This window comes from Dendrobates tinctorius, unplaced genomic scaffold (assembly GCF_039654945.1).
Source record: "Dendrobates tinctorius isolate UK_male_01 unplaced genomic scaffold, ASM3965494v1 ptg000083l, whole genome shotgun sequence".
NCBI classification, from domain to species: domain Eukaryota; kingdom Metazoa; phylum Chordata; class Amphibia; order Anura; family Dendrobatidae; genus Dendrobates; species Dendrobates tinctorius.
Genome location: NW_027361751.1, coordinates 24,118,343 through 24,144,207, shown reverse-complemented (window position 1 = coordinate 24,144,207; position 25,865 = coordinate 24,118,343). Strand labels below are relative to the sequence as shown.

At 47.7% G+C, this 25,865-nt stretch overlaps 1 protein-coding gene across 5 annotated transcripts in view; it reads right to left on the bottom strand.

Annotated features, from left to right (window-relative positions):
- The window catches only part of CENPK (centromere protein K), a 121,149-nt gene that overhangs the window by 85,646 nt on the left and 9,638 nt on the right, over positions 1 to 25,865 (bottom strand). For all 5 annotated transcript variants that reach the window (XR_012233864.1, XR_012233866.1, XR_012233865.1 and 2 more), the window contains exon 3: positions 19,618 to 19,746. Coding sequence is in view for 2 of the 5 variants with exons in the window: in XM_073584239.1 (XP_073440340.1) it covers positions 19,618 to 19,746 (129 nt within the window). In the remaining 3 variants the exon portion in view is untranslated. The remainder of the gene's footprint in view (positions 1 to 19,617; positions 19,747 to 25,865) is intronic.

Sequence of the window (25,865 nt, the reverse complement as noted above, 5' to 3'; positions counted from 1 at the left end):
CCAGTTCGTTCCCCACTTCTCCACACTGGTAGCTCCTTTGGTCGCTCTCACCAAGAAAGGAGCCAATCCAAAGGTTGGGTCAGAGCAGGTCTCCACGGCCTTTTCGTCCCTGAAAACACACTTTGCTGGCGCTCCCACCCTCCACCGTCCCGATGTGGCTAAACTCTTTATCCTAGAGGTAGATGCCTCGTCCGTTGGTGCAGGAGCAGTCCTTTTCCAGAACGATGCTCAAGGTCGGAAGCATCCCTGCTTCTTCTTCTCAAAGACCTTCTCACCGGCGGAGAGAAACTACTCCATCGGGGACAGGGAGTTGCTGGCCATGAAATTGGCCTTTTCTGAGTGGAGACATCTCCTGGAGGGAGCCCAGTTTCCCTTCCAGGTGTACACTGACCATAAAAACCTGGTCTATTTGCAAACGGCCCAGCGCTTGAACTCTCGTCAAGCTAGGTGGTCGCTCTTCTTCTCCCGCTTCCGCTTCACCTTGCATTACCTGTCTGGAGAGAAGAACGTCCGTGCGGATGCTCTTTCCCACTCGGTGGTCTCAGCGGAGGAAGAGGAGGCTGAGCCTCGGCTAATTGTCCCCACGGAGAGCCTGAGGACCGTGGCTCCGGTCGCTCTTGAGGCAGTTCCGCCGGGCAAGACCTTTGTCCCTCCTCGCCTGCGGCCGGAGGTCCTCGCGTGGGCACACGCATCTAGGGTGGGTGGTCACTTTGGCATTAAGAGGACCACAGAACTCCTGACAAGGTCTTATTGGTGGCTGCACATGGCTCGGCACACTAAAGAGTACATTCAAGCATGCGTCTCTTGTGCTCGGAACAGGTCCTCTAGGCAGAAGCCGGCTGGGTTACTGTATCCCTTGCCGGTGGCAGACAGACCCTGGGAGATGGTCGGCATGGACTTTGTGGTCGGCCTGCCCAAATCTGGTGGCAGCACGGTCATCTGGGTGGTCACCGATCATTTCTCTAAAATGGTGCATCTGGTGCCACTCGCGCGGCTGCCTTCCGCTCGTGGTCTCACTGCACTGTTCATAAAGCACATATTTCGTTTGCACGGTATGCCAGACAAAATAGTCAGTGACCGAGGTCCCCAGTTTGCATCTCGATTTTGGAGGGAGCTCTGCAGTCTACTCAGTATCAAGCTCAATTTGTCCTCAACATATCATCCCAAAACGAACGGGTTGGTTGAGAGAGCCAATCAAACTCTGGTCACATACCTGCGACATTTTGTCTCTGCCAGGCAGGATGACTGGGCATCCTTACTACCGTGGGCTGAATTTGCCTTGAATAACGCAGTGGCTGATTCCACTGGTCAGACGCCGTTCCTTCTCAATTACGGCCAGCATCCGCGCGTCCCTGTCCGATGCCAGTGTCTTCCACTGATTCCAGGGTGGCAGACTGGGCAGTGGAGGCTCGCGACATTTGGGATCGCACCAAGGATGCTATTCGTGCCTCTAAAGAGAGAATGAAAGCGTCAGCTGACACACATCTGCGTCCCCTCCAACTTTTGCCCCTGGCGACTTGGTGTGGCTCTCTGCGCGTAATATCAAGCTGCGGGCCGAGTCCTCCAAGTTCGCTCCGCGATACATTGGCTCCTTCAAAGTCCTCGAGCGCATCAGCTCAGTGGTCTACCGTCTGGCTCTTCCACCACACTTGGCCATCCCTGAGTCTTCTCGTTTTCCGGTACGGGAATAATAACTCCGTTGTGCTGGAATAAATCGATGGATCCCAGTAGAGCCCTTACCCGGGTATCCACCTTGGGAAGACGGGAAAGAAAAAATCGTCTTGGGGGGTACCTGACAAATTCTATCTTGTACCCTGAGGACACCAGCTCTCTCACCCATGTGTCGTGTGCGACGCTGAGCCAGACGTGGCGAAACTAGAGTAGGCGGCCGCCTACCTTGCTGGTGTCGCCTGGCTAATGCCTCAAGTCATTTGGCTGAAGATCTTTGGGACCTGGATCCCCTCGACCTGGGCTGGTTAGTACGCATCCTCCCCAATGGTTTGGCTCTATACGAGAGCTGTGGATCCCTATCCTGGTTGGGGCGACCTGATGCGGCGGAATTGGCTGCTGTGGTCCACCCAGGGTTGCGAAAGGCCCGAAAACGTGCCTGAAACTGGTGACGAAACAGGGGTTTGACCCTTTGTTGAGGGAGAAAACCGCTCTTCCCTCCTGTGGAGTCGGAGATGAGCTGATCTAACTTCTCTCCGAATAGGCGGCCACACTGGTATGGTAGCGATGGCAAGGACTTTTTTTAAGCTGAATCGGCCTGCCATGTCCTCAACCATAGAGCTCTCCTAATGGAGATTGCATTTGCGGCCACAAGTGCCGCGCAGTTGGCCACATGTAAAGATGCATTAATCAAATAATCCCCCACAATACCTATCTGATTTGCGATCTCTGATACTTCAGCTGGTAGGTCTATGTTTTGCATGTCTCTGTTCAATGATTCTGACCAAGAAATCATGGCCTTGGCTACCCACGCTGCCGCGAACGAAGGAGAGTGCTTATCCTGATGCCTCAAACACTGAGCGAGCCAAGTTCTCTATGAGACGATCAGTGGGATCCTTAATAGAAGAACCACTAGGTACGGATAGTAGGGTTCTCGTAGCCAAGCGTGACACAGGTGGATCCACCGTTGGAGATTCCGTACATTTTTTACGGAGATCCGGGGCAAAAGGATACCTCGCCTTGAGTGCCTTCTGGCCAGAGAAACTCCTGTCCGGCCGTTCTCTGTGTTGTTGCACTATGTCCTCAAACTCAGGGTGAGTGCAAAATACTTTGTGGGTCGCTTGACTCGCTTAAATGACACCTTATGGCCCGAAGCCAGGGTGAACTCATCCTCAATCCCCAGAGTCTGGTTGACGGCTTCTATGAGACTGTCAACAATATTCCTGACAACCTGGCGTATCTAGGTCAAGGGGTTCGTCCGAGTCGTAGTCCGAGCCTTGCTCGCTATCGACTGCTGTTGACGGAGAGCCAGAAGCAGAGCTCACAGATGCTGAGGCACCGGATGGACCGGGAGACGCCGTATGGGTTCTTTTCCCCCGCGTCTGCCTGGTGTGAGAGCGGCCCCTGCAGGCAGGAGGCTCCTGTGAGGTAGAGGACCCCTGTTAGACATGCGAGCCACTGTCCCTGCCCCTATCTGAGGCCCGAAGGGACTCGATTGCTCTCGAGACGCCATAGATTGCGACAGTGATAACACCCATTCCGGGGGACTTGGCACACTGGGCTCGGTCGCAGGGGAGGGCTCCTGGGCGCGTTCGGACTCGCAGGTTTTGCATACTCGCTCGATCTGCGCCTGCGGAAAACGGACCGACAGGAGATGCATGCAGCGTATAGAAACGTGTGAGTCTTAGCTTTTCCTGACATGCTGTACTTGTCAGGCATCCATGTTGAAAAAATGCTGGGAGAGGGGGCCCTCCATTTTTCCTAGCGTGGCCTCTCAGGGGCTAGGGGGCAGCATTTAGCCCAGTCCTGTGCCCCCTGTGCCCTGGAAGTGCAGAGCATCGCTCCGTTCGAACAGGTGCACGCCACAACTTGTCATGATCATGTGCGACTGGACACACCGCCTCCAGCAGGGCGAATTTATATGACACGCGTGACCCTGGATACACCGCCTCCAGTAGGGCAAATTTAAATAATAACACGTGCAGCCGGATACACCGCCTCCAGCAGGCGAATTTCAGTAGTACACATAAGTCTGGATACACCACCTCCAGGAGGGCAAATTTCAGAATAAAGGGGAAAACCAGGGAAACAATTACAATGGTGGCCCTGCGATAGGGAACGGGGACGTGGAGACCTGCTGCACTCCCCTGAGTCAGTGTCTCTACACTCCTAACGATCCCTAGGTGCCGATCAGGATACCTAATATCCCTAGCTCGCCCTGCACCTAGCCCTTTCTAGTGAAGTGGACGGTGCAGACACTAATGCCACCACTGTACTGAAACACACATAAGGGAAAGTGACAAACAGGGAACACCACTTAGCTTTGCTCTGTTGCTAATGCTCCCAGCAACAGAGTCCAACACCTGAGTGCATCTTCCTCCGACCGTGTCCAACACCTGAGCGCAGCTTTACAGCAACAGCGTCCAGCACCCGAGTGCCGCCTTGGAGCAACAGAGTCCAGCACCTGAGTGCAGCTTTCCAGCAACAGAGTCCAGCAACTGAGTGCAGCTCTACACCATAGCTGCCACTCCACCAAGCTTTGCAGGAACTCCTCATCGTGTCCAACACCTGAGTGCAGCTTTACAGCAACAGCGTCCAGCACGCGAGTGACGCCTTGGAGCAACAGAGTCCAGCACCTGAGTGCAGCTGTCCAGCAACAGAGTCCAGCGCCTGAGTGCAACTGTCCAGCAACAGAGTCCAGCACCTGAGTGCAGCTTTCCAGCAACAGAGTCCAGCAACTGAGTGCAGCTCTACACCATAGCTGCCACTCCACCAAGCTTTGCAGGAACTCCTCACTGACACCATAGCTGCCACTCCACCAAGCTATGCAAGACCTCCTCACTGACACCATAGCTGCCACTCCAGGACTCTGACTGAGCTGCCCGGGACTCTCTCTCCTCCAGCTCCTTCCTTCACCAAGGATAATTGGAAAATACCAATAATATCACCAACAGTGAGTGAGCACAATTGACACACCTTTATTGAGCAATCACACCTGTTAGTGATTCCCGTGCAATAGCACTAACCACCACTGGGGGCAAACTAGAATTAAAAACACCAGAGTGCAATGACCCTAATGGCCACAGGGGCAAAAACCAACTCCGAGCACACATCTCAAGGGAAAAAAAGGTTACTTTGTGCATTTATCATTTATCTGTCAGATCCAACCTGAATCATGACACAAGTGCGGGCAGGCCCCCGGAAGAAAAAAGGATTTCTGGGGGCAGTACTTCCGTCTGCGGCCTAGCTTCGGCCCGAAGCCTGGGCCTAAATTTCTTCGGCGTCCGCCCAGGCCACGGGGCGGGGCCGCCGTGACGCGACGCCGGGGGGCGGGTACTTCCGGCCGCGGCCTAGCGACGGCCGAAGCTGTGGCCTGAATTTTCAATATCCGCCCGGGGGGTGCCAGAGCCAAGGCCGGGAACCGGGTCCACCGCTGCCAGATGCCATGGTGTGCGTTGTGGCGCTATCTTCGCCCGCATGAAGGTAAGGGCTCCAGTCCTGCGCCGCTGCAGGAGCCCTCCCAGGCCGCCCTCCTCCGTGCTTCGGCTCCAGCTCAGGTAGAGGAGAGGGGGGGCCGTATGAAAAAAGGACAGTGCAGGCACCCTAGCTCCATCTAACCCGTTCAAGGGGTGAGGAGAGGGACTGTCCGCCGCCTTGCCACCCCGCAGTCTTAGCATTGGTGGAGCAGTGGGGGCCACATGGACTACACTTGTGCCTCTGTACAGCCTAGGGTTTCAATACCTTAGGGTGGTCAAGGCTAAGTCCGGCATCATGTCCCACGGTGCGGGAGAGGATACGTGGAGGCGACACTTGCACGTGCTCGCCTGTTGTTGGTTTAGGGAGATTGGACCCTTTCAATAGGGTCTGTCGCCCCTGCCTCATCTTCATAGGGAAAAAGAAAAAAAAAATCAGTCTGGAAACAGACAGACGTGTGCCTCCAAGAGACATTAAGCAAAAAACTGGTTTCCGCCCGCAATCGGGGCGATGGTGTATACGGCGGAGGAGCTAACCTCTTTTTTTCACTTAGTGTCAGCCTCTAGGCGGCAGTAGCATACACCCACAGTACCTTTGCCCACCAATGAGGTGAAGGAGAAATGCAGGTATAAAAATGTTTACGGATTTGTTAAATTTTTGTTTGTGTTTTTACCGGCTTTCTATGGTGATTCCCACGCTGTCATCTCTGTGACAGCGTGGGAAAAACCAGCGTGGTGGTTCTGATTGGCAGTAATGCTACAGCCGGTAAGACCATCGGTCAGAGCACTGCAGGGTCATGCTGTCAGATGTCAGTGTGATTCTGCAGGTGTCACTGTTTAAGCTGCAGCAGCGGTGACCTGCAGTAAAACGCTTACCGCAGGTCAGCAGGCGTGGGCTGATGAGACTATTCCTCAAATCAGGCTAGGTCTGCTGTCACTGAAAACATACACTTAGGTAGGAAGGAAGGATCATCCCAGTGCTGCCGCAAGAAGAATTCCAAAAATTGTAGAGGTTTCAGCATGGTTTATTCTACACGTTTTAGGGTTCAGTTGAAAACAGTGATAGCAGGAGCCGCTGATGGGAGAAGTAGTTTCTTGTCAGCCGGCGTCACATATTTGGTGCGTGACATAAGTGTCTTATGGCTTTGGTTAAGATATTAGACCCATGGTATGTTAAGGGCAAGGTTAACTTTGCAAGACAGCATTAATGAGCAGTGAGAAATGCTGTTTGTTCTTTTGCTCTATGATGTAAACTTTTTATGTTGTATAATCTTCAATAAAATGAATTGGAAAAAATAAAAACCCACAACATATCCCTGTTCCAAGTTCCTGACTGCATACACATCTCTGTTAGTAACCATATCCCTGATGCAAGTTCCTGATGTATATACGTCTCCTTTATGGACCAGATGAGCCACAAGTTGGTTTATTCACTTGATAAAGATGCCAGTATGAAACTGAAATGTGTAGTGGACAATAAAGAACCTTCGAATATTACCGCAGCAAGAGACTTTTTCCAGCACCCCTGCCAACTGTTAAACATATTTTATCCTGTTTAGTACAAATCTGGGGAAGCAGAGCACACTTGGCCCCATTAGCATTCTTAATTATGTTATTTAGGTGCTTTCCTAAGAGCCTATCTATGAAGGGGAGCCAAATAATGGCCTTTTTGGATGCCGGGTCAGTGGACTAAAGTCTGATCTAAGCAGATCGTCGAACAACCACAGGAGTTATACCGACACAAAAAAAACCTTGCAACAGAACATTAACCCCTTCCTGACCCTCGCCGTACTAGTACTGCTCTGCGGGAACTGCATTTCCGACCAGAGCAGTACTAGTACGGCGGCCCGATCACCACGGCCTCACGCTGAGCGCCGCAGTGATCGGGTGCGGGTGTCAGCTGTATGTGACAGCTGACACCCCGCAGCAACGCCCACAATCGGTGCTAGCACCGATCATGGGTATTTAACCCCTCAGATGCCGCTGTCAGTACTGACAGCAGCATACCAGAACAATCACGCAGGGCGGGGGCTCAGGGCCATTTCACTGCAGGACCCGGAAGGACCCCGCGGCCATCTTGGAACCGGGGGTCGCCATGGAGACCACCGGAACAACGCAATGCGATCGCGTTGTTCCTGTGATCTCCATGGCGACCGCTGGCTCCAACATGGCCGCGGGGTCCTGCAGTGAGGTGGCTTGTCAGTGCCTGCTGAGAGCAGGCATCGGCAAGCCTCCTACACTGCCTGTCAGATCGCTGATCTGACACCATGCTATGCAAAGTGTCAGATCAGCGATCTGACTTTATATAGTAATGTCCCAACCTGGGACAATGTAATAAAGTAAAAAAAATTATAAATTGCAAAAATATCTTTTTAAAAATGCCCAAATAAAGAAAAAAAATTAAATATTTTACCAATAAATACATATATTTATGTAAATAATGAAAAAAAAAACAATAAAAGTACAACCCGCCCTATAAAACTGTCCTACTAGTTTACCCCTTTAGTGAACAGCATAAAAAAAATAAATAAAAAACGAGGCAAAAAAAAAAATGCTTAATCATCATACCGGCGAACAAAAAGTGGAATAACACGCAATCAAAAAGAGATATAAATAAACGTGGTAACGCTGAGAACGTCATCTTGTCCCACAAAAAACGAGCCGCCATACATCAGCGAAAAAATTAAAAAGTTATAGCTCTCAGAATAAAGCGTTGCAAAAATAATTATTTTTTCTATAAAATAGTTTTTATTGTATAAAAGTGCCAAAACATAAAAAAATGATATAAATGAGGTATCGCTAAATGCTAAAATATTAACCATTTTATACCATCTCACATACAATAACCACAGTACTAATAGTAAATAGAAATGTGAAGAAAGGGAAAGGCTAACAAAAATTTGTTTCCAATCCAAAAGAACGATCCACAGTGAGATGAAACTAAAATACAGACAAAGATAATGTGTTTTAGGGTGCATCAGGGTATGACGCATTTCCGTTGACGGTGTGGCCAACTTCCTCAGTGGGATAAAAATATACACAGTTGTGCTCAAAAGTTTACATACCTCGGCAGAATATTTGCTTTCTTATCCTTCTTTCAGAGACTATGAATGATAGCACCAAAACTATTTCTCCACTCAAGGTTAGTGGTTCGGTGAAGCCATTTATTGTCAAACTACTGTGTTTTCTCTTTTTAAATCATAATGACAACCCAAAACATCCAAATGACCCTGATCAAAAGTTCACATCCCTCATTTCTTAATACCGTGTATTGCCCCCCTCTAACATCAATGACAGCTTGAAGTCTTTTATGGTAGTTGTGGATGAGGTTCTTTATTTTCTCAGATGGTAAAGCCCACTCTTCTTGGCAAAAAGCCTCCAGTTCCTGTAAATTCCTGGGCACGCTTGAGATCTCCCCCGAGTGGCTCAATGATATTGAGGTCAGGAGACTGAGATGGCCACTCCAGAATCTTCACTTTGTTCTGCTGTAGCCAATGACAGGTCGACTGTTTTGGATTCTTGTCATGTTGGAACGTCCAAGTATGCCCCATGCGCAGCTCCCGGGCTGATGAGTGCAAATTTGCCTTCAGTATTTGCTGATAGCGTGCTGCATTCATCTTTTCTTCAACTTTGACCAAATTTCCTGTGCCTTTGTAGCTCACACATCCCCAAAACATCAGTGATCCACCTCCGTGTTTTACAGTAGGAATGGTGTTACTTTTATCTTATTCCTTTTTTACCTCTTTTTCAGTGATTCTTTTGTATCCCCGTTCATACTGCACCCATACACACAAATTATACACCATTTGAAAGGTAAACTTGCCCCCTTCAGCAAGAAAATAGCCAAACAAGCCACACATCCGCTATTTGATCACAAAATCCAGTTTAAACATTAATTTTCTTAAACCTGCAGTAAGGAAAAATTACCTGCAGGTGGCACCACAGTACCCCCACAGCACACTACCAACAAATTTGTAAACATGCACTGCTTTCTCGCTGATTATTTCGCCCAACACACACACACACACACATACACACGATACACCATTTGAAAGGTAAACTTGCTCCCTTCAGCATGCACACAGCGAAACAAACCACACATTCACGATTTTAGCACTAAATACAGTTTAAACATTCATTTTCATAAACCTGCAAAAAGACACAATGATCTGCAGGTGGCACCTCAACCCAAAAACATTTTTTGGCCTCTACTTACCCAAACAATTTATTGTATTACCAATCTACATATATAAATACCTGTCTGTGTTCATCAGCTCATGAAATACATTTGCATTTGACCAGCTTACTTTTTTTGAAATTGCCTGCGCCCCCGACAACCAATGTGCGAAAATTTCGCACGGGCCAAGCTAGTCATCCCAAATTACCATGCTCGAGAAGTTTTGCGGCTTGTCTCTGTGCTGTTTTGAGCATTGTAGGCGAGATACTTTGTGGCATTTGCGCAGTAATGGCTTCCTTCTGGCAACTTGACCATGCAGCCCATTTTTTTTCAAGTGCCTTCTTATCGTGCATCTTGAAAGAGCCACACTGTTAGTTTTCAGAGAGTCCAGTATTTCAGCTGATGTTATTTGTTATGTGTGTTTCTTTGCATCCTGAACAATTTTCAATCATTCATCAAAACTGCATGAGGCAATTCCTTTATACCCGGAAATTGTTAGAGATGTTGCCCATGTGGTTCCTGCTTTGCCACCATCCCAAGTTAGTGTAGAGAGGTTGTTCTCTGGCCTTAAAATAATTAGGTCAGATTTGAGGTCATCTATGAAGGAGGAACTGGTGGAGGCGATACTATTTCTCAGAACAAATTCATAGACTGCACAAATGTTATTCAGTACGTTTTTGTTGAAAACTGCTTTTTTCCACTTACTGCATAGTGTGTAATAAATTGTAAATATGCAAATTTTTTTGTTCTAAAGCTGTATTCCAATAAATACAGCTGTGGCAAAAATTAAGAGATCACCACATCAAATCCCTGTCATGGGCAGCCATTCTCCAGACCTGAACCCCATTGAAAATCTCTGGAATGTAATCAAGAGAATGATGGATAGTCACAAGCCATCAAACAAAGAAGACCTGCTTACATTTTTACGCCAGAAGCAGTGTGAAAGACTGGTGGAAAGCATGCCAAGACGCATGAAAGCTGTGATTAAAAATCATGGTTATTCCACAAAATATTGATTACTGAACTCTTCCTGAGTTACTGCATTAGTATTGTTATTTCTAAATGATTATGAACTTGTTTTCTTTGCAATATTTGAGGTCTGCAAGCACTGCATTTTTTGTTATTTTGACCACTTCTCATTTTCAGGAGAAAAAAAAAAAATGTATTGCTTGGAAATTTGGACACATGTTGTCAGTAGTTTGTAGACTAAAAGAACAATTCACATTTCACTCAAATATATACCTATAAAGAGAAAAATCAGACAAACTGAACATTTGGAAGTGGTATCTTAAAATATACAGCTCTGGCAAAAATTAAGTTCTAGCTAAATGGCTTGATTATTGTAGCATAATAATGATTAAAAGCCTGATGTTACCATTTTACTACAGCAAATTTACCATATTTTTTGGACTATAAGACGCACTTTTTTCACCAAAAATTTTGGGGGAAAATGTGTGTGCGTCTTATAGTCAGAATGTACTTACAGTTAGCGTGGTGGCAGCAGGAGTCGAGCGATTCTTCCGGTGGTCCAACGCTGCAGGGCGATGATCCCGCTCCTATTCCAGCCAGGTGCAGCAGTTTCAGCGGTCCTCTGTGCTGCGGGGGGATCCGGAAACATGGTGCAGCAGTTTCGGCGATGAGCACTGTCAAAACTGCGGCACCATGTCGCTGGAGCCCCCCTACAGCACCGAGCACCACCGAAACTGCTGCACCAGGCTAGGATGGGAGCGAGATCATCGCCCTGCAGCCTCGGACCACCGGAAGTATCGCCTGACTCCTGCTGCCACCAGTGCTTCCGATGCCCCTGGGTAAGAAGAATTCAGGACTGTAAGATGGACCCCCATTTGACGCATTAATTATTTTTCCCCATTTTCTTTCTGAAAATTTGGGATGCGTCTTATAGTCTGAAAAATATGGTATCACTTAAACTTAAACATGAGCCATGTATGAGGGAGTTGGAGTCGGAGAGTCGGTGTCATGGAAATTGAGGAGTCGGAGTCAGAAGTTTGGCTTACCAACAGCCCTGGTTGTCATTATGATTTAAAAAGAAAACACAGTAGTTTGACAATAAATGGCTTCACCCAACCACTAACCATGAGAGGAGAAAAAGTTTTGGTGTTATCATTCATATTCTCTGAAAAAAGGCCAAGAAAGCAAAAATTCTGCTGGGGTATGTAAACTTTTGAGCACAACTGTATTAGAGTCCAAAGGTGTAACAGAAATAACTATAACTACAACGTGTATACAGCAAAAGGTAATAATGCCCACGGGCCTAAGCTTGGAAGAAAATAACACATGTAATAATACATGGCTGGCTCAATTTCCAGAGGTAAAAGTCAGTGCATAGTGTAAAAGAAATGTTGCATGGTTGTCGAGGGAGTCAATCCTCGTATTCAGCAGGTCACTGAAGGATGCAGCATCAGAAATGGGCAACGAACTGGCTCTATAGAAGCAAGATATTTGGGGAACCACAAAGGGAGATAATGACCATTCAGGAACTAATTCTTCTGTATATAGGAAAAGGGTCTCAAACATCCTAGTCTACGTGTTTCTGGTGCAAACTCCATTAGTCAGCGGCTCCCCTACTTGTAACAGCTGAAAGCCCATGAGGTTATCGTGACATCACAGATCTCCACACCGTTGCTCTGAAGCTTCCTACCTGCATTCGATTCTCACTTTGAGCCCTGTGTTCAGCGTTCTATGAGACTGGTAGCAGAAGATTTCAGCACCCTGCCATCTCCGTGGACTCGGGATGAGATGGTTCAATCAAAGAATAAAAAATCCACAGTACCTCATAACAATAAGGGGTTAACTTTACCCACAATAGAGGCGCACGTCAATTTCAGAGAGTCCTTCCCGGAAAATATCTAGACATCCAAACAGAAAATGAAGACAGCGCCTCAAAAGTTGGTGAAAAATTATTTGTGTTTCTATATTCTGCCCTCTGCCACGGCAGAATATAGAAACAGAAAAAAATTTTCACCAACTTTTGAGCCGATGTCTTCATTTTCTATTTGGATATCGAGATGAGATGGTGTCACCTCAATCTCTTTAATATAGGGATTTTTGTGTACTAACTCTAAAACCCTTTATTCCGAGCCATTCATTGGGGGACAAAGACAGTGGGGTGTTATGCTGCTTGCCACTAGGAGGACACTAAGTAAACCAGAAAAAAAGTTAACTCCTCCCCTGCAGTATACACCCTCTCGCTGGATGAGATTTCTCCAGTTCGGTGAAAAAAGCCGTAGGAGCTTAAACAGTCAACAATAACCATAACTGTGTCACAACCTAAGAATGCTACAATGAGCCAGTAGGCTAAACAGGGTGGGTGCTGTGTCCCCCAATGAATGGTTCGGATAAAAGGATTTTACGGTGAGTACACAAAAATCCCTATTTCTCCTACATCTCATTGGGGAACACAGAGACAGTGGGATGTCCTAAAGCAGTCTCTGGGTGGGGAGCATACATCTGCTAATACCCCATGTACCACTGAGTCAACACTGAGGTACTGCCGCTTGCAGGATGCGTCTGCCGAGAGCTGCATCCGTAGAGGCCTGAGAATGAATTTGGTAATGTTTTGTAAAAGTATGCAGACTGGACCAAGTCGCAGCCTTGCAGACCTGTTCTGCCGAGGCATGGTGCCGAATGGCCCAAGAGGTGCACACTGAACGGGTAGAGTGTGCCTTAATGCCCGCTGGGACAGGCGCGTTCCTGACACGGTAGGATTCCTGAATCGCCAAGCGAATCCACCTGGCTAGCGTAGCTTTTGAAGCGGCTAGACCCTTCCTATGCCCCTCCGGAAGTATGAACAGGGCATGTGACTTGCGGAAGGGAGCCGTCCGCGAGATGAACCGACTCAGCGCCCTAACCACATCCAGGGTGTGGAGGGCCTTCTCAATGCGATGGACTGGCGCCGGAAAAAGAAGGCAAAACAATTTCCTCGTTGACATGGAAAGAGGAAACGAGCTTTGGCAGGAAGGACAGGGACGTCCTAAGAACTGTCTTGTCCTGATGAAAATTCAGGAACGAAGGACGGCAGGACAGGGCCGCCAATTCCGAAACTCATCTGATTGACGTAATTACCACTAGAAAGACCACCTTCCAAGAGAGGACGGTCAGTGACACGTCCTGCAGCGATTCAAAAGGAGCCTCCTGTAAGGCCCCGAGAACCAGGTTAAGGTCCCATGAATCCAATGGCCTTCTATAAGGAGGCGCCACATGGGAAACTCCCTGAATGAACATCTTGACCTGAAGTTTGGTGGCAATTTTGAAAAAGCACTGACAAGGCCGAAATTTGGCCCTTGAGCGAGCTAAGCACGAGGCCTGAGTTTAATCCGGATTGAAGGAATTCCAGTATGGCCGGAATGGAAAACACCAGAGGGGATCGACCATGATCCTTGCACCACGAAAAGAAGGTTTTCCAGGTGCGGTGATAGATGCGCATGGACACAGGCTTTCTAGCACTAATCATGGTGGAAATTACGTAGTGAGAGAAACCAGCCTGTGCTAAAATCCCTGCAGGATTCAACGGCCACGCCGTCAAAGACAGGGCCCCGGAGTTCTGGTGGTAAATCGGGCCCTGTGAGAGTAGATCCATGCGATCTGGAAGTCGCCAGGGGACATCGGCGACTAGTTGTATTAGTTCTGCGTACCATGCTCGGCAAGGCCAATCTGGCGCGACTAGGATCACTGGTACTCCCTCCACTCTGATCTTCTTGATGACCCTCGGAAGCAAGGGAAGAGGGGGAAAGATGTACGGGAGCCGGAACCGGTGCCATGGCAGAACTAGGGCGTCCGCTCCGATGGCGCATGGATCGCGTGATCAGGCAATGAACCGAGGAACCTTGTTGTTTCGTCTTGAGACTATGAGATCCACATCCGGAGTCCCCCAACGATGACAAATCTGTTGAAAGACTTCCGGATGAAGAGACCACTCCCCCGAGGCAAAGCCTTGGCGACTGAGAAAATCTGCCACCCAATTTTCTATGCCCGGGATGTGGATTGCTGAGATGGATGAATGGTTGGTCTCGGCCCAATGAAGGATGTGACTCACTTCGTGCATAGCCATCCTGCTCCGAGTACCTCCCTGGCGGTTGATATACGCTACAGCCGTGGCGTTGTCGGATTGGATCCTGATGGGGTGACCTGCGAGGAGATGGTGGAAACTCCGTAGAGCTAATCTGATCGCTCGTATCTCCAAAATGTTGATGGGGAGATGTGACTCTCGGGTTGAGCAACAACCCTGTGCCGTGTGGTGACGAAAGATCGCACCCCAGCCAAGAAGACTTGCATCGGTGGTTACTACCAACCATCTTACTAGGAGAAAAGACCTCCCTTGATCCAGGGAGGACCTCAGTGTCCACCACCTGAGGGCTTGCCTGACCCGCAGGGACAGAAGGATCCGACGGTCCAGGGAGAACGGGTTCTTGTCCCAAGCTAACAGCAACGCATGTTGTAAGGGACGGAGATGGAACTGTGCAAATGGAACTGCTTCCATCGCAGCCACCATCTTTCCGAGAACTCTCATGCTGAAACGAATGGAGTGAGAAACCGGTCGGGAAAGAGTACGTGCTGACTGTTGTAAGACTTGGGTCTTTTCTGGAGGGAGAATGACCAACCCGCGGGAAGTGTCCAAGATCATTCCTAAAAAGGAAATCTGCTGAGCCGGATTTGGTAAAGACTTTTCAAAGTTTATCTTCCACCCCAGGCGAGAAAGTGTATTTACTGTTATATCCACGGATTTCTCGCAGGTTGGAAGGGACGGACCCTTGATGAACAGGTCGTCCAGATACGGTAACACCACTACTTCCCGAGAGTGGAGAATGGCCATGACAGCCGCCATGACCTTGGTAAAGACCCTGGGGGCGGTGGCGAGTCCGAAGGGCAAGGCAACGAACTGGAAGTGTTCCTCGTGAATTGCAAAACGCAGGAACTGCTGGTGGGACGGGCAGATCGGAATGTGAAGGTAAGTGTCCTGATGTCGATGGATGCTAGGAACTTTCCTTTTTCCATGGAAGCGACAACTGATCGGAGAGATTCTATTCGGAATCGCCATACCTTGACAAACTGATTTAACTGTTTGAGATCCAGAATGGGTTGCATCGTCCCGTCCTTTTTTGGAACCACAAAAAGGTTTGAATAAAATCCCCTGAACCTTTCGTGATGAGGGACCGGAATGATGACTCCGTCCCTTAGCAGAGCCTGAACAGCCCGGAGGAAGGCTCTTGTCTTTTTCTTGGGGGGAGAGGAAGGGAAAAACTGAGTTGGAGGGGGAGAAGAAAATTCGGAGGACACCAGCTCCCTGATCCACTTGTCGTGGACGACCCGCGAGCCAGGTGTGGCTGAAGGAAAGTAGACGACCGCCTACTCTGTCGGTGTCCGCCGGATACTGCAACAAGTCATTGGGTAGAAGATCTGAGATCTGGCTCCCCTAGATCCAAATGCCCTAGGCCTGGGTTTCCATGAGCGGTTAGGTCTGTATGAGACCTGGGAGCCTCTGTCTCCGCGCAGGGACTGACCTGATCTGGAAGAGACGGTAGAGGAGGACCAACTGGAACTGTTGCGAAAAGATCGAAAACGCACCGGCCGTTGGTTGCGAAACGGCCGAACAGCCTTTTGTTGAGGAAGGAATTTACTTTTTCCCCCGGCAGTATCAGAAATGAGCTGGTCCAGTTTCTCTCCAAAAAGACGACCCTTTTGAAAGGGGAGAGACGTCAACGATTTTTTAGATGTGGAATCCGCCTGCCAGTCGCGGAGCCATACGGCTCTTCTAATGGAGATCGCATTAGCGGCAGTTTGAGCAGCGCAATTGGCGGCATCCAAAGAAGCGTCCACTACAAAGTCTGCTGCGTGAATTATCTGCCTGGCGACAGTGGTTGCCTCCGGAGGAAGATTGGTGCCCTGGAAGGAAGTAATCAAGACTTCTCCCCAAGCGGCCATTGCCTTAGTGACCCAAATTGTCACAAAAGATGGAAAAAGCGCTGCTCCTGAAGCTTCAAAAACTGAGCGGGCAAGGTAGTCAATTTGATGATCGGAGGGGTTTCTGACAGAGGAGCCCTCAGAAACGGATAGGAGCGTTTTAGAAGCAAGACGTGGTACAGGAGGGTCCACCGGCGGGGACTGTGACTAATCCTTCATTAGGTCTGGATCAAAAGGGTATTTAAGCCTGAGTAAATTTTTGTCCTGTGAACCGCTTATATGGACGATCCCTATGTTTCTGGACAATTTCCTTAAACTCTGGATGGCTGATAAATAACCTGGGCACACGCTTGGATTTCTTAAATGAGATAGGATGTGCTGGAGCGGGAATATTTTCCTCATCCAACTTCAGAATCCTGTTGACTGATTCTATAAGAGAATCAAGTGACTCTTGATCAGTTGGGGGATTCTGAGGGGCTGTCGTGTCAGATTCAAATTCAGAGTCGTGCTCGCTGTGAACCTCAGGAGAGGGAGAGCAAGAGACAGGAGTCGCCGATGCTGAGGCGTGAACGTGACTAGGGGACGCATCATGGGTCCGCTTTCTAGAGACCTGACCATCCCTTGAACGAGTACAGCCCCTGCTGGTGGATGGTTCCCGGCCGACACCAGAGCCCTCTTCGGGAGGTAAGGACACTTTCTGACTTAAAGAGTCCTCCCGGAGGGAGAATATAGCCCAGGTCAGAGACTCCACCGATCGTGACAGGGACGCAGCCCACTCAGGGGTACTAAACGCAGGAAGCCCGTCAGCAGCGGCGGCGAGGGGCGTTTGAGCGCAGGCCGGGTCACAGTCCGTGCATAAAGGATTAGTCTGTGCACTGGGTAAGGCAGACTTGCAAGTGGTACACATGGTAAAAAACGCAGTGTGATTCTTAGCTGCCCATTTAGTCTCCTTAGATTGAGACATAGCGCTCCTGAAAGGGTTAACGGTAGAGTCTGTCTGCAGCTGCAGGGAATGTGCCGGGAAGGGGTTAAGCTTTAATCTGAGGGCAGATGCAGCTTACCCACGGTCCTGTGCTGTGTTCCCCGGGAGGAATAGCGGTGGCCCTATGGTGTCACCCGGTATCCGGCAGAGTGCGCGCCTCACAGCTTGTGTCCAGAGCAGGCTGAGGTAAAAGACATGGCCCCAGAGATTAGGATTGCGTATCTCATAAGGAATGAGAGGCGCCAAGAGGAGGGGGCGGCGACATTAGCGCGGGCTGCGCTATTCAAATTGCGGCCTAGTAGGCTGGAAAAGCCAGGGACTAAATTTTTGGCCTACCCGCAGTAGGCGCCGGGGGCGGGGCGGCGCTAGTGTGGGCGGCGCTATTCATATTGCGGCCTAGCAGGCCGGAAAAGCCGGGGACTAAATTTTTAGCCTACCCGTGGTAAGCGCCGAGAGCGGGGGGCCGTGATGGGGCGCCGGTGCACCGCCGCTGACGCTAAGTCTGCGCTTCTCCCAGGGAGCAAGACCCGACCCCATACCTCAACTCCAGTGCTCAGGCAGGCCGTGCTGTCTGGGGCCATCCATGCAGGTCTTCTCGTCCTCCTGGGCTGATGTAGCAGAGCTGGAGGAGTTCTTGAAGGGGTATGCTCAATCGATCCTCCCTATGGCAGGGTGATGGAGACCTATGGGGCTGATTCAGGGCATTCGGAAGCGCTATTCCAGTCTTCTCCATTGCACTCCATGCGCTTGCCCTCGTATCCGTGGATTACCGGGACCGTAAGGATCATCGCCATCATCGCCAGAGGAATCAGCCCCAATCGTCGCAGGAAAGTGTACGGGGAGGTATACTCGGCGTGCTTGCCTGTTGTTGGTTCGGGGGAGAGCGAGCCATAGAAAGGAACCGTCGCCCCCTTCACTCCGTTAATTTAAAAAATAAAAATTTACAGAAAATTCAAAAAATAAAATAGAAACGGTGGGGTCTGAAGCCAGACCCAAGTGCCTCCTATAGACACTAAGCAAGAACTGGAGAAATCTCATCCAGCGAGAGGGTGTATACTGCAGGTGAGGAGTTAACTTTTTTTTCTGGTTTACTTAGTGTCCTCCTAGTGGCAAGCAGCATAACACCCACTGTCTCTGTGTCCCCCAATGAGGCTTAGAGAAAACAGAATGCTGTGCAGCATAGTTATATGGAAGACTGTAGATATATGTCCGGGCTACACTACAGGGCATCAGGTTTTAGCACATACATCCACAGACTAGCAGAGGGAAGCGCTTAAATATTGCACCTTTTCTATGCATTTCACCAACTTCTGATTTTGGTTGTGATGAAGTATAAATCTTTCCAGTAGAGTACCTCTCTGTATATGTTCCACTTCGGGATTTAGCTTCATCTTCTGAAATAAAACACTGACTAAATCTGTAGTGTGTGAATAAGGCCTGATCTGATGGGGTTTTGAAGAAAGGTAAGTATTGTCCAGCTCGATACAGTAACTTAAAAATCACTTCATTGGTATGTAATTAAGATCCATTTACAGTGTGGTCTAGCTTTCCAACAATGTATTCAGATGCTACATGCATTTATTGTTCTGGATAAATACATTTAAAATGCTTAACGCATTCCTGATCCAGGACTAAGAATGCATGCAGTGCTCGAAACGCGTTGGTGGAAAGCTATACCATAATGGATTTTGATTGCATATGAATAAGTGATTTTGTGATTTTTACATAACTGGCTCGAGGTGGACAATACTTACCTGTCTTCAGTACTGATAATCGCACAGCAATGGTGAAATCGCAGACTCCCCAGGAACAGCAAAAGTATTCAGATCACCTAGTGTTTTCTATACATTTCTAAAGGGCTTTTCTGTTTTAGAGAAGTAAAGATTAAAGGGGTACTTCCATCACAAATGTTGGCACATCCCTTTTTGATCTTGGGATCCCAAACTCTGGGACCCCATTTGATCTGAAGTATGAATGGTTCCCAGCTGATTCAGCACTATTGCCTTCTCACATTATTTCCCTACACGTTGGTGCTCCAAACACCCGCTGTGCAGAGAACTAAAGCCATATACTTTAATGGCGATGGCTGCATTTCTCCTGCACTGCCAGTGGCTGTTGCATCCAACATGCCAGATCCTTTTATTGTCAGGGAAGGTAGGCTGCCGCCATAGATCTCGATCAGTGGCTTACTTCTCATTGAGAATACATGCACATACCGCCGAGCCAGCATACATCTGTATAGAAGTAAGTTGGGTAAAACTGCAGTCGAACAAACAAGAGACATCTATCTAAGATAAATGTTCAACCGCAAGTTACAAAATTAGAGTTGTAGATAAAACTAGCACTAACAGATTGACAAGTCATTGGGAAAGTCACCATACGGTTATACATTTACATACCTGCACAATTTGTGCCCATATTTCTTCACACTGTTGTAGCAACTCCTTACTGCCTAGCATGGTAGAAGTCAGCAAGTCGGGGGGGATATCGTGCTGGTACACAGACATGTGTCGTGCAAGAAGTTCAGTCTAAAAGTGAAAACAGTTTTTAGCAAATACTGCACTCAGTCACTTAGATGTAGAAAAAGACAGAATACTAGAGACGATCTGTGCCAAAGGGCACACTTCATACAATAAATCTCCGACTGAGATGCATGTGTGCCCACTACAGGTAAACACTGGGGGTCCATACGTTAACACCCCGAACCTTTATCAAATGAATAATTCCTCCATCACTGATTACTACATTGTTAAAGAAACACTCCCTTCACAGTTTTTAGCCTCTTCAAATATTGCAGTCATCATACAGCACTGTGTATTTACAATTGCTCATTTTGCCTTTCTACACAGCTAATTCTTCTCTTTTAGGTCTATGACATCAAAAATTGACTAGCTGAATCCTTATAAGCTCTATGCTCTATGTAAAAACAGGAAGTCAATTTTCCCTATATGATTCGAAAGTCACTGCAAAAATCCCTAGGAGGGTGGGAGGATGCAGCTGAATCAGTTGAAGAGGGGGATAATAAATGAAGGGAAAAGAGATTTCCTGTGTAACAATGCTACTCACTTGGGAACGGGATGAAGAGTCACAGGAAATGTTTCTATTTAAAAGTCGGGCTGGTTTATTTCACTCCTCATAAACCACATCACAGGAAAACGTAAATACAGCTCTTGTCCGGGAGATATACAGTGGGGCAAAAAAGTATTTAGTCAGTCAGCAATAGTGCAAGTTCCACCACTTAAAAAGATGAGAGGCGTCTGTACTTTACATCATAGGTAGACCTCAACTATGGGAGACAAACTGAGAAAAAAAAATCCAGAAAATCACATTGTCTGTTTTTTTTTCATTTTATTTGCATATTATGGTGGAAAATAAGTATTTGGTCAGAAACAAAATTTCATCTCAATACTTTGTGATATATCCTTTGTTGGCAATGACAGAGGTCAAACGTTTTCTGTAAGTCTTCACAAGGTTGCCACACACTGTTGTTGGTATGTTGGCCCATTCCTCCATGCAGATCTCCTCTAGAGCAGTGATGTCTTTGGCTTTTCGCTTGGCAACACGGACTTTCAACTCCCTCCAAAGGTTTTCTATAGGGTTGAGATCTGGAGACTGGCTAGGCCACTCCAGGACCTTGAAATGCTTCTTACGAAGCCACTCCTTCGTTGCCCTGGCGGTGTGCTTTGGATCATTGTCATGTTGAAAGACCCAGCCACGTTTCATCTTCAATGCCCTTGCTGATGGAAGGAGGTTTGCCCTCAAAATCTCACGATACATGGCCCCATTCATTCTTTCATGTACCCGGATCAGTCGTCCTGGCCCCTTTGCAGAGAAACAGCCCCAAAGCATGATGTTTCCACCACCATGCTTTACAGTAGGTATGGTGTTTGATGGATGCAACTCAGTATTCTTTTTCCTCCAAACACGACAAGTTGTGTTTCTACCAAACAGTTCCAGTTTGGTTTCATCAGACCATAGGACATTCTCCCAAAACTCCTCTGGATCATCCAAATGCTCTCTAGCAAACTTCAGACGGGCCCGGACATGTACAGGCTTAAGAAAGTGGGACACGTCTGGCACTGCAGGATCTGAGTCCATGGTGGCGTAGTGTGTTACTTATGGTAGGCCTTGTTACATTGGTCCCAGCTCTATGCAGTTCATTCACTAGGTCCCCCCGCGTGGTTCTGGGATTTTTGCTCACCGTTCTTGTGATCATTCTGACCCCACGGGGTGGGATTTTGCGTGGAGCACCAGATCGAGGGATATTATCAGTGGTCTTGTATGTCTTCCATTTTCTAATTATTGCTCCCACAGTTGATTTCTTCACTCCAAGCTGGTTGACTATTGCAGATTCAGTCTTCCCAGCCTGGTGCATGGCTACAATTTTGTTTCTGGTGACCTTTGACAGCTCTTTGGTCTTCACCATAGTGGAGTTTGGAGTCAGACTGTTTGAGGGTGTGCACAGGTGTCTTTTTATACTGATAACAAGTTTAAACAGGTGCCATTACTACAGGTAATGAGTGGAGGAAAGAGGAGACTCTTAAAGAAGAAGTTACAGGTCTGTGAGAGCCAGAAATCTTGATTGCTTGTTTCTGACCAAATACTTATTTTCCACCATAATATGCAAATAAAATGAAATAAAAACAGACAATGTGATTTTCTGGATTTTTTTTTCTCAGTTTGTCTCCCATAGTTGAGGTCTACCTATGATGTAAATTACAGACGCCTCTCATCTTTTTAAGTGGTGGAACTTGCACTATTGCTGACTGACTAAATACTTTTTTGCCCCACTGTATATCACAGAGGTGGTTGTCCTCTGTGATGTAAACCTGGAGTAGTGCTCTAGTATATTTAGCATTAAGAGGAGTTAATCAGCCATGACAGGGCCAGGTTTAATGTGAGCATCTGAAGAGTTGGTCAGGATGGCTGCTCAGCATATCTCCACCCCTGAGTGTGGTTCAAATTGTAAAATGGGACCTGTTTGTCTCACACATTTCCTGTGTGGAGGTGTGCAGACCTACAGGATTGTGTGAAACATGGTTGGACACTAATTTAAATTTTTGCCCTAATAAATAGTATTGCAATGTGTCCACTGCCCACTTTATGGTCAAGCATTTCTTTTCTTCAATGGAATAATTTTTCTCACTTGACGGCAGGTCCCTACTCAAGTAAAGAACAGGATGCTTCTCAGTGTACCTCCTTTTAAAGGAACACTCCTAATTCGACTTTTTGAGGCATTTGTCTGGAGTACAAATTTCTTCTTAAAGTTGGCTACCAGGAGCGGCTGCTTACAGCTACTTTAAGTTCTTTTAAGGCCATCTCCTCTTCCGCAGTTCATTTGGCTACAATCGATGTTGTTCTCTTAAGGTGATTGGTCAGGGGTGCAGTCATCATGTCAAAATTTGGGAGGAACATCCTGTAGTACCCTGTGATTAGCAGAAAGGCTCTAACTTGTTTCTTTGACAGTGGTCTCAGCCAGCCCTGGATTGCAACCACTTTAGTGATCTGAGGCATTTTGGCCTCTTCTTATGCCATAGCACATTTTTGGGGATTTATAGAAAACCATGCTTTTCCTGAGAGCATCAAACACCGCCTGGACCTTTTCCAAATAACTTCCCCAATCCGAGTGAAGTTTACAATATCGTACAGGTATGCAACGGTGCAATTCTTATGGGGTGTGAGAATCCGGTCCATGGCACTCTGAAAGGTAGTCGGAGCTCCCTGCAGTCCGAACGGCATCTGGACATATTGGAGGCATCAGTCGGGTGTAGAGAAAGCCGTCTTCTCCTTGGCTTTTTTTGACATGGAGATTTGCCAATATCCCTTTGTTAGAGCAAAGTGGTTACGTACCTTGCCGGCCCAAGTCTCTCGACCGGCTCGTCGATATGCGGCAGTGGATGTGGTCAAATTTGGAGACTTTTTTCAGCTTCAGATAATCATTCAAGAATCTCCATTCCATTGGGTTTTGGAACAAGGACAATCAGGCTAGACCACTCGCTCTTAGATTCCTCAATGACTCCGAGATTCATCATACGCTTCACTTCCTTGGAGATCAGTTCTCGCCAGGTCTCAAGAATTCAGTAGTGCTTCAAGTTCACCCGCACATGGGGTTCCGTAAGAACCTTGTGTTCTATGACATTTGTACAATCTGGTAAATCTGAGAACAGGTCATGGTTCTACTGCAGCAATTCCTGAGACTGTTGTTTTTGGTCCCTCGACAGTCTCTTGGCTACTGTGACACCTTAAATGCCCACTTCTGGCTTAACCAGCCAACATGGAGTTTTAACGGGGTCCCTGTCTTGCCATGCCTTAATAAGATTAACGTGGTACACCTGGTATGAGTTTCGTCTTCACGGTTGACGAACCTTGTAGTTCACTTCACCCAGCTTCTCTACCACGTCATTGGGGCCTCGCCGTTTGGCCAAAAACTTACTCTCTACCATTGGAATAATCACGAGGACTCGGTACCTGGGGCTGCTTCACCCTGGCTGATGGGTTGTAGCCTAGGATTGTGCCTCTTGGGCCTGGAGGAGGCGTTCCTTTACGATGGGCATTACCTTTTTACCTTTGCAATCATCTCCTGCATGCGTGTGATGTACTCGATGATGCTCCAATGGGGCGAAACCTTGGCTTCCCAGGTTTCCTTTGCTATATCAAGAAGAGTCCGCAGAGGTTGGCCATACAGGAGTTCAAACGGCACAAGCTTGTAGAACCTCCCAGATAGAAAATAATAGATATGGGAGGAGACAGTCCAGTCTGGACCGTCCTTTTCTATGACCTTCTTAAGCATACTCTTTAAAGTTTTATTGAACCTTTCCACAAGGCCATCTGTCTGGGAATGGTAAATTGACGTCCTCAGTTGTGTAATTTGCAAGGCCTTACAAAGTTCCCTCATCACCTTACTCATAAAGGGTGTTCCTTGTTCGGTCAGGTTCTCCCTCGATAGTCCTGTCCGGGCAAAGATGTGGACCAATTTACGGGCTATATATTTCGAGGAGGAGTACCTCAGGGGAACCACTTCTGGTTAAAGCGTAGAAAAGTTGAGGACAGTCAAAATATAGTGATACCTAGAAGCAGACACAACAAGGGGGCCGACTAGGTCCATAGACATTCACTCAAACGGCACCTCTATGATGGCAAGCGGCACAAGGGGATTTTGGAAGTGAGAGGTGTGAGCGGTTAACTGACATGTGGGACAAACTTCAAATACCTTAGGATTTTGCGGTGACAATCGGGTCAATAGAACCTCTGAATGACCCATTCTTGGGATTTGTCCACACGCAGATGTTCACCCAAGACATGTGAATGAGCCATGTCCAACACCATCCGTCTATAGGATCCTGGTAACAACAATTGCTCCACTATTTCCTCTCTGACCTTAGTAACCCAGTACAATAAGTCCCCACTCATCATAAAATAGAGAAATTTGGTGTCAGCCCCAAGCTTCTGCGCTATACCATTTATAACGGTTACATTATTGAACGAATCTTTAGAGTTACGTTCCTATGTTGGACAGACCCAAAATTTTCTCCGGTCACAGTTATCCCAGGACTGTTGTGCTCAGGAGATGTTGCCTCCTCATCCCCACCAGTACGTAGAGGGAAACCCATGAGACTCTGGGTGTGGTGAAACTTCTTTAAGTGCAACCTATCTCTTATTCGAGCAACCGATGTCTCTCCCCTTTCCCTACAAGTACCAAAACTACACAAATTCCCAGCCTATGATAATTGGGTGCAATAAATTCTAGGCCACACCCAACCCCTTGGGACTCAGTACCTCGGGCCATCTCAATGACTACTGTGGCAACCGGATAGTCTTTACCATCCCCTTGAATGCAGCATATGCCCACCTTATTACCAGAGATCAGTTACAGAGGGAGTGTGGCCCTCACGACTCCCTGAGTCTAGCAGTCCAGTCACTTGCAGACCATTTACTTTTACAGGACAAGATTGTGGCCCCTCGCTAGGTGGAAAGTGCACACTGCAGGCTGGACATGTGTAGTATGAACACCGATATCCCACGCTACAGTGCATTTGCTCAGTGGTTAGGGGATAACGAACGGCTATATGACCTTGGCAATGACATTTCCAGCAAATTACATCCCCTGATAAGACCTTCGGCATGAACTCTGCTGCCTCCATAGACTTTGGACATCTCACCCCCTTTTCAGCATCTGCCCCCCGATGTTACTCCATGTATGGAGTGGGTTGCCTCTTTAAAGGAACAATGGACACCATGATACCTTTCGACCAGGTCATCTGTGTCTCAAGGATTCCCCTGAGAAACCCAACTCTGTATCGGCCTCGGAAGGGAGTACATGAACTGATCCATTACAACTCACTTTACTATCTGAGATGGGGTAGAGGACTCTGGCTGCAATTAGTTTTGGATGAGGTGCAGTAGATCAAATATTTGGGAGCAAGGGGGATTGTCCCAGTGATATGCCCAGCGGTGGACCTGTTGTGCCCTAACAGTCATTATTACTGTCAAACACGCCAAAATTTCCATTTTCAATTTTGCATATTCTTTGACGTCCTGTAAGGTTAAATCATAGTAGGCATTTTGTGGCTCCCCCGTTAAGTATGTCACCAGGACTTTTGCACACTGCTCTGGTGGGAGTTTTTCTCTGTTAGCGACCCTTTCAAAA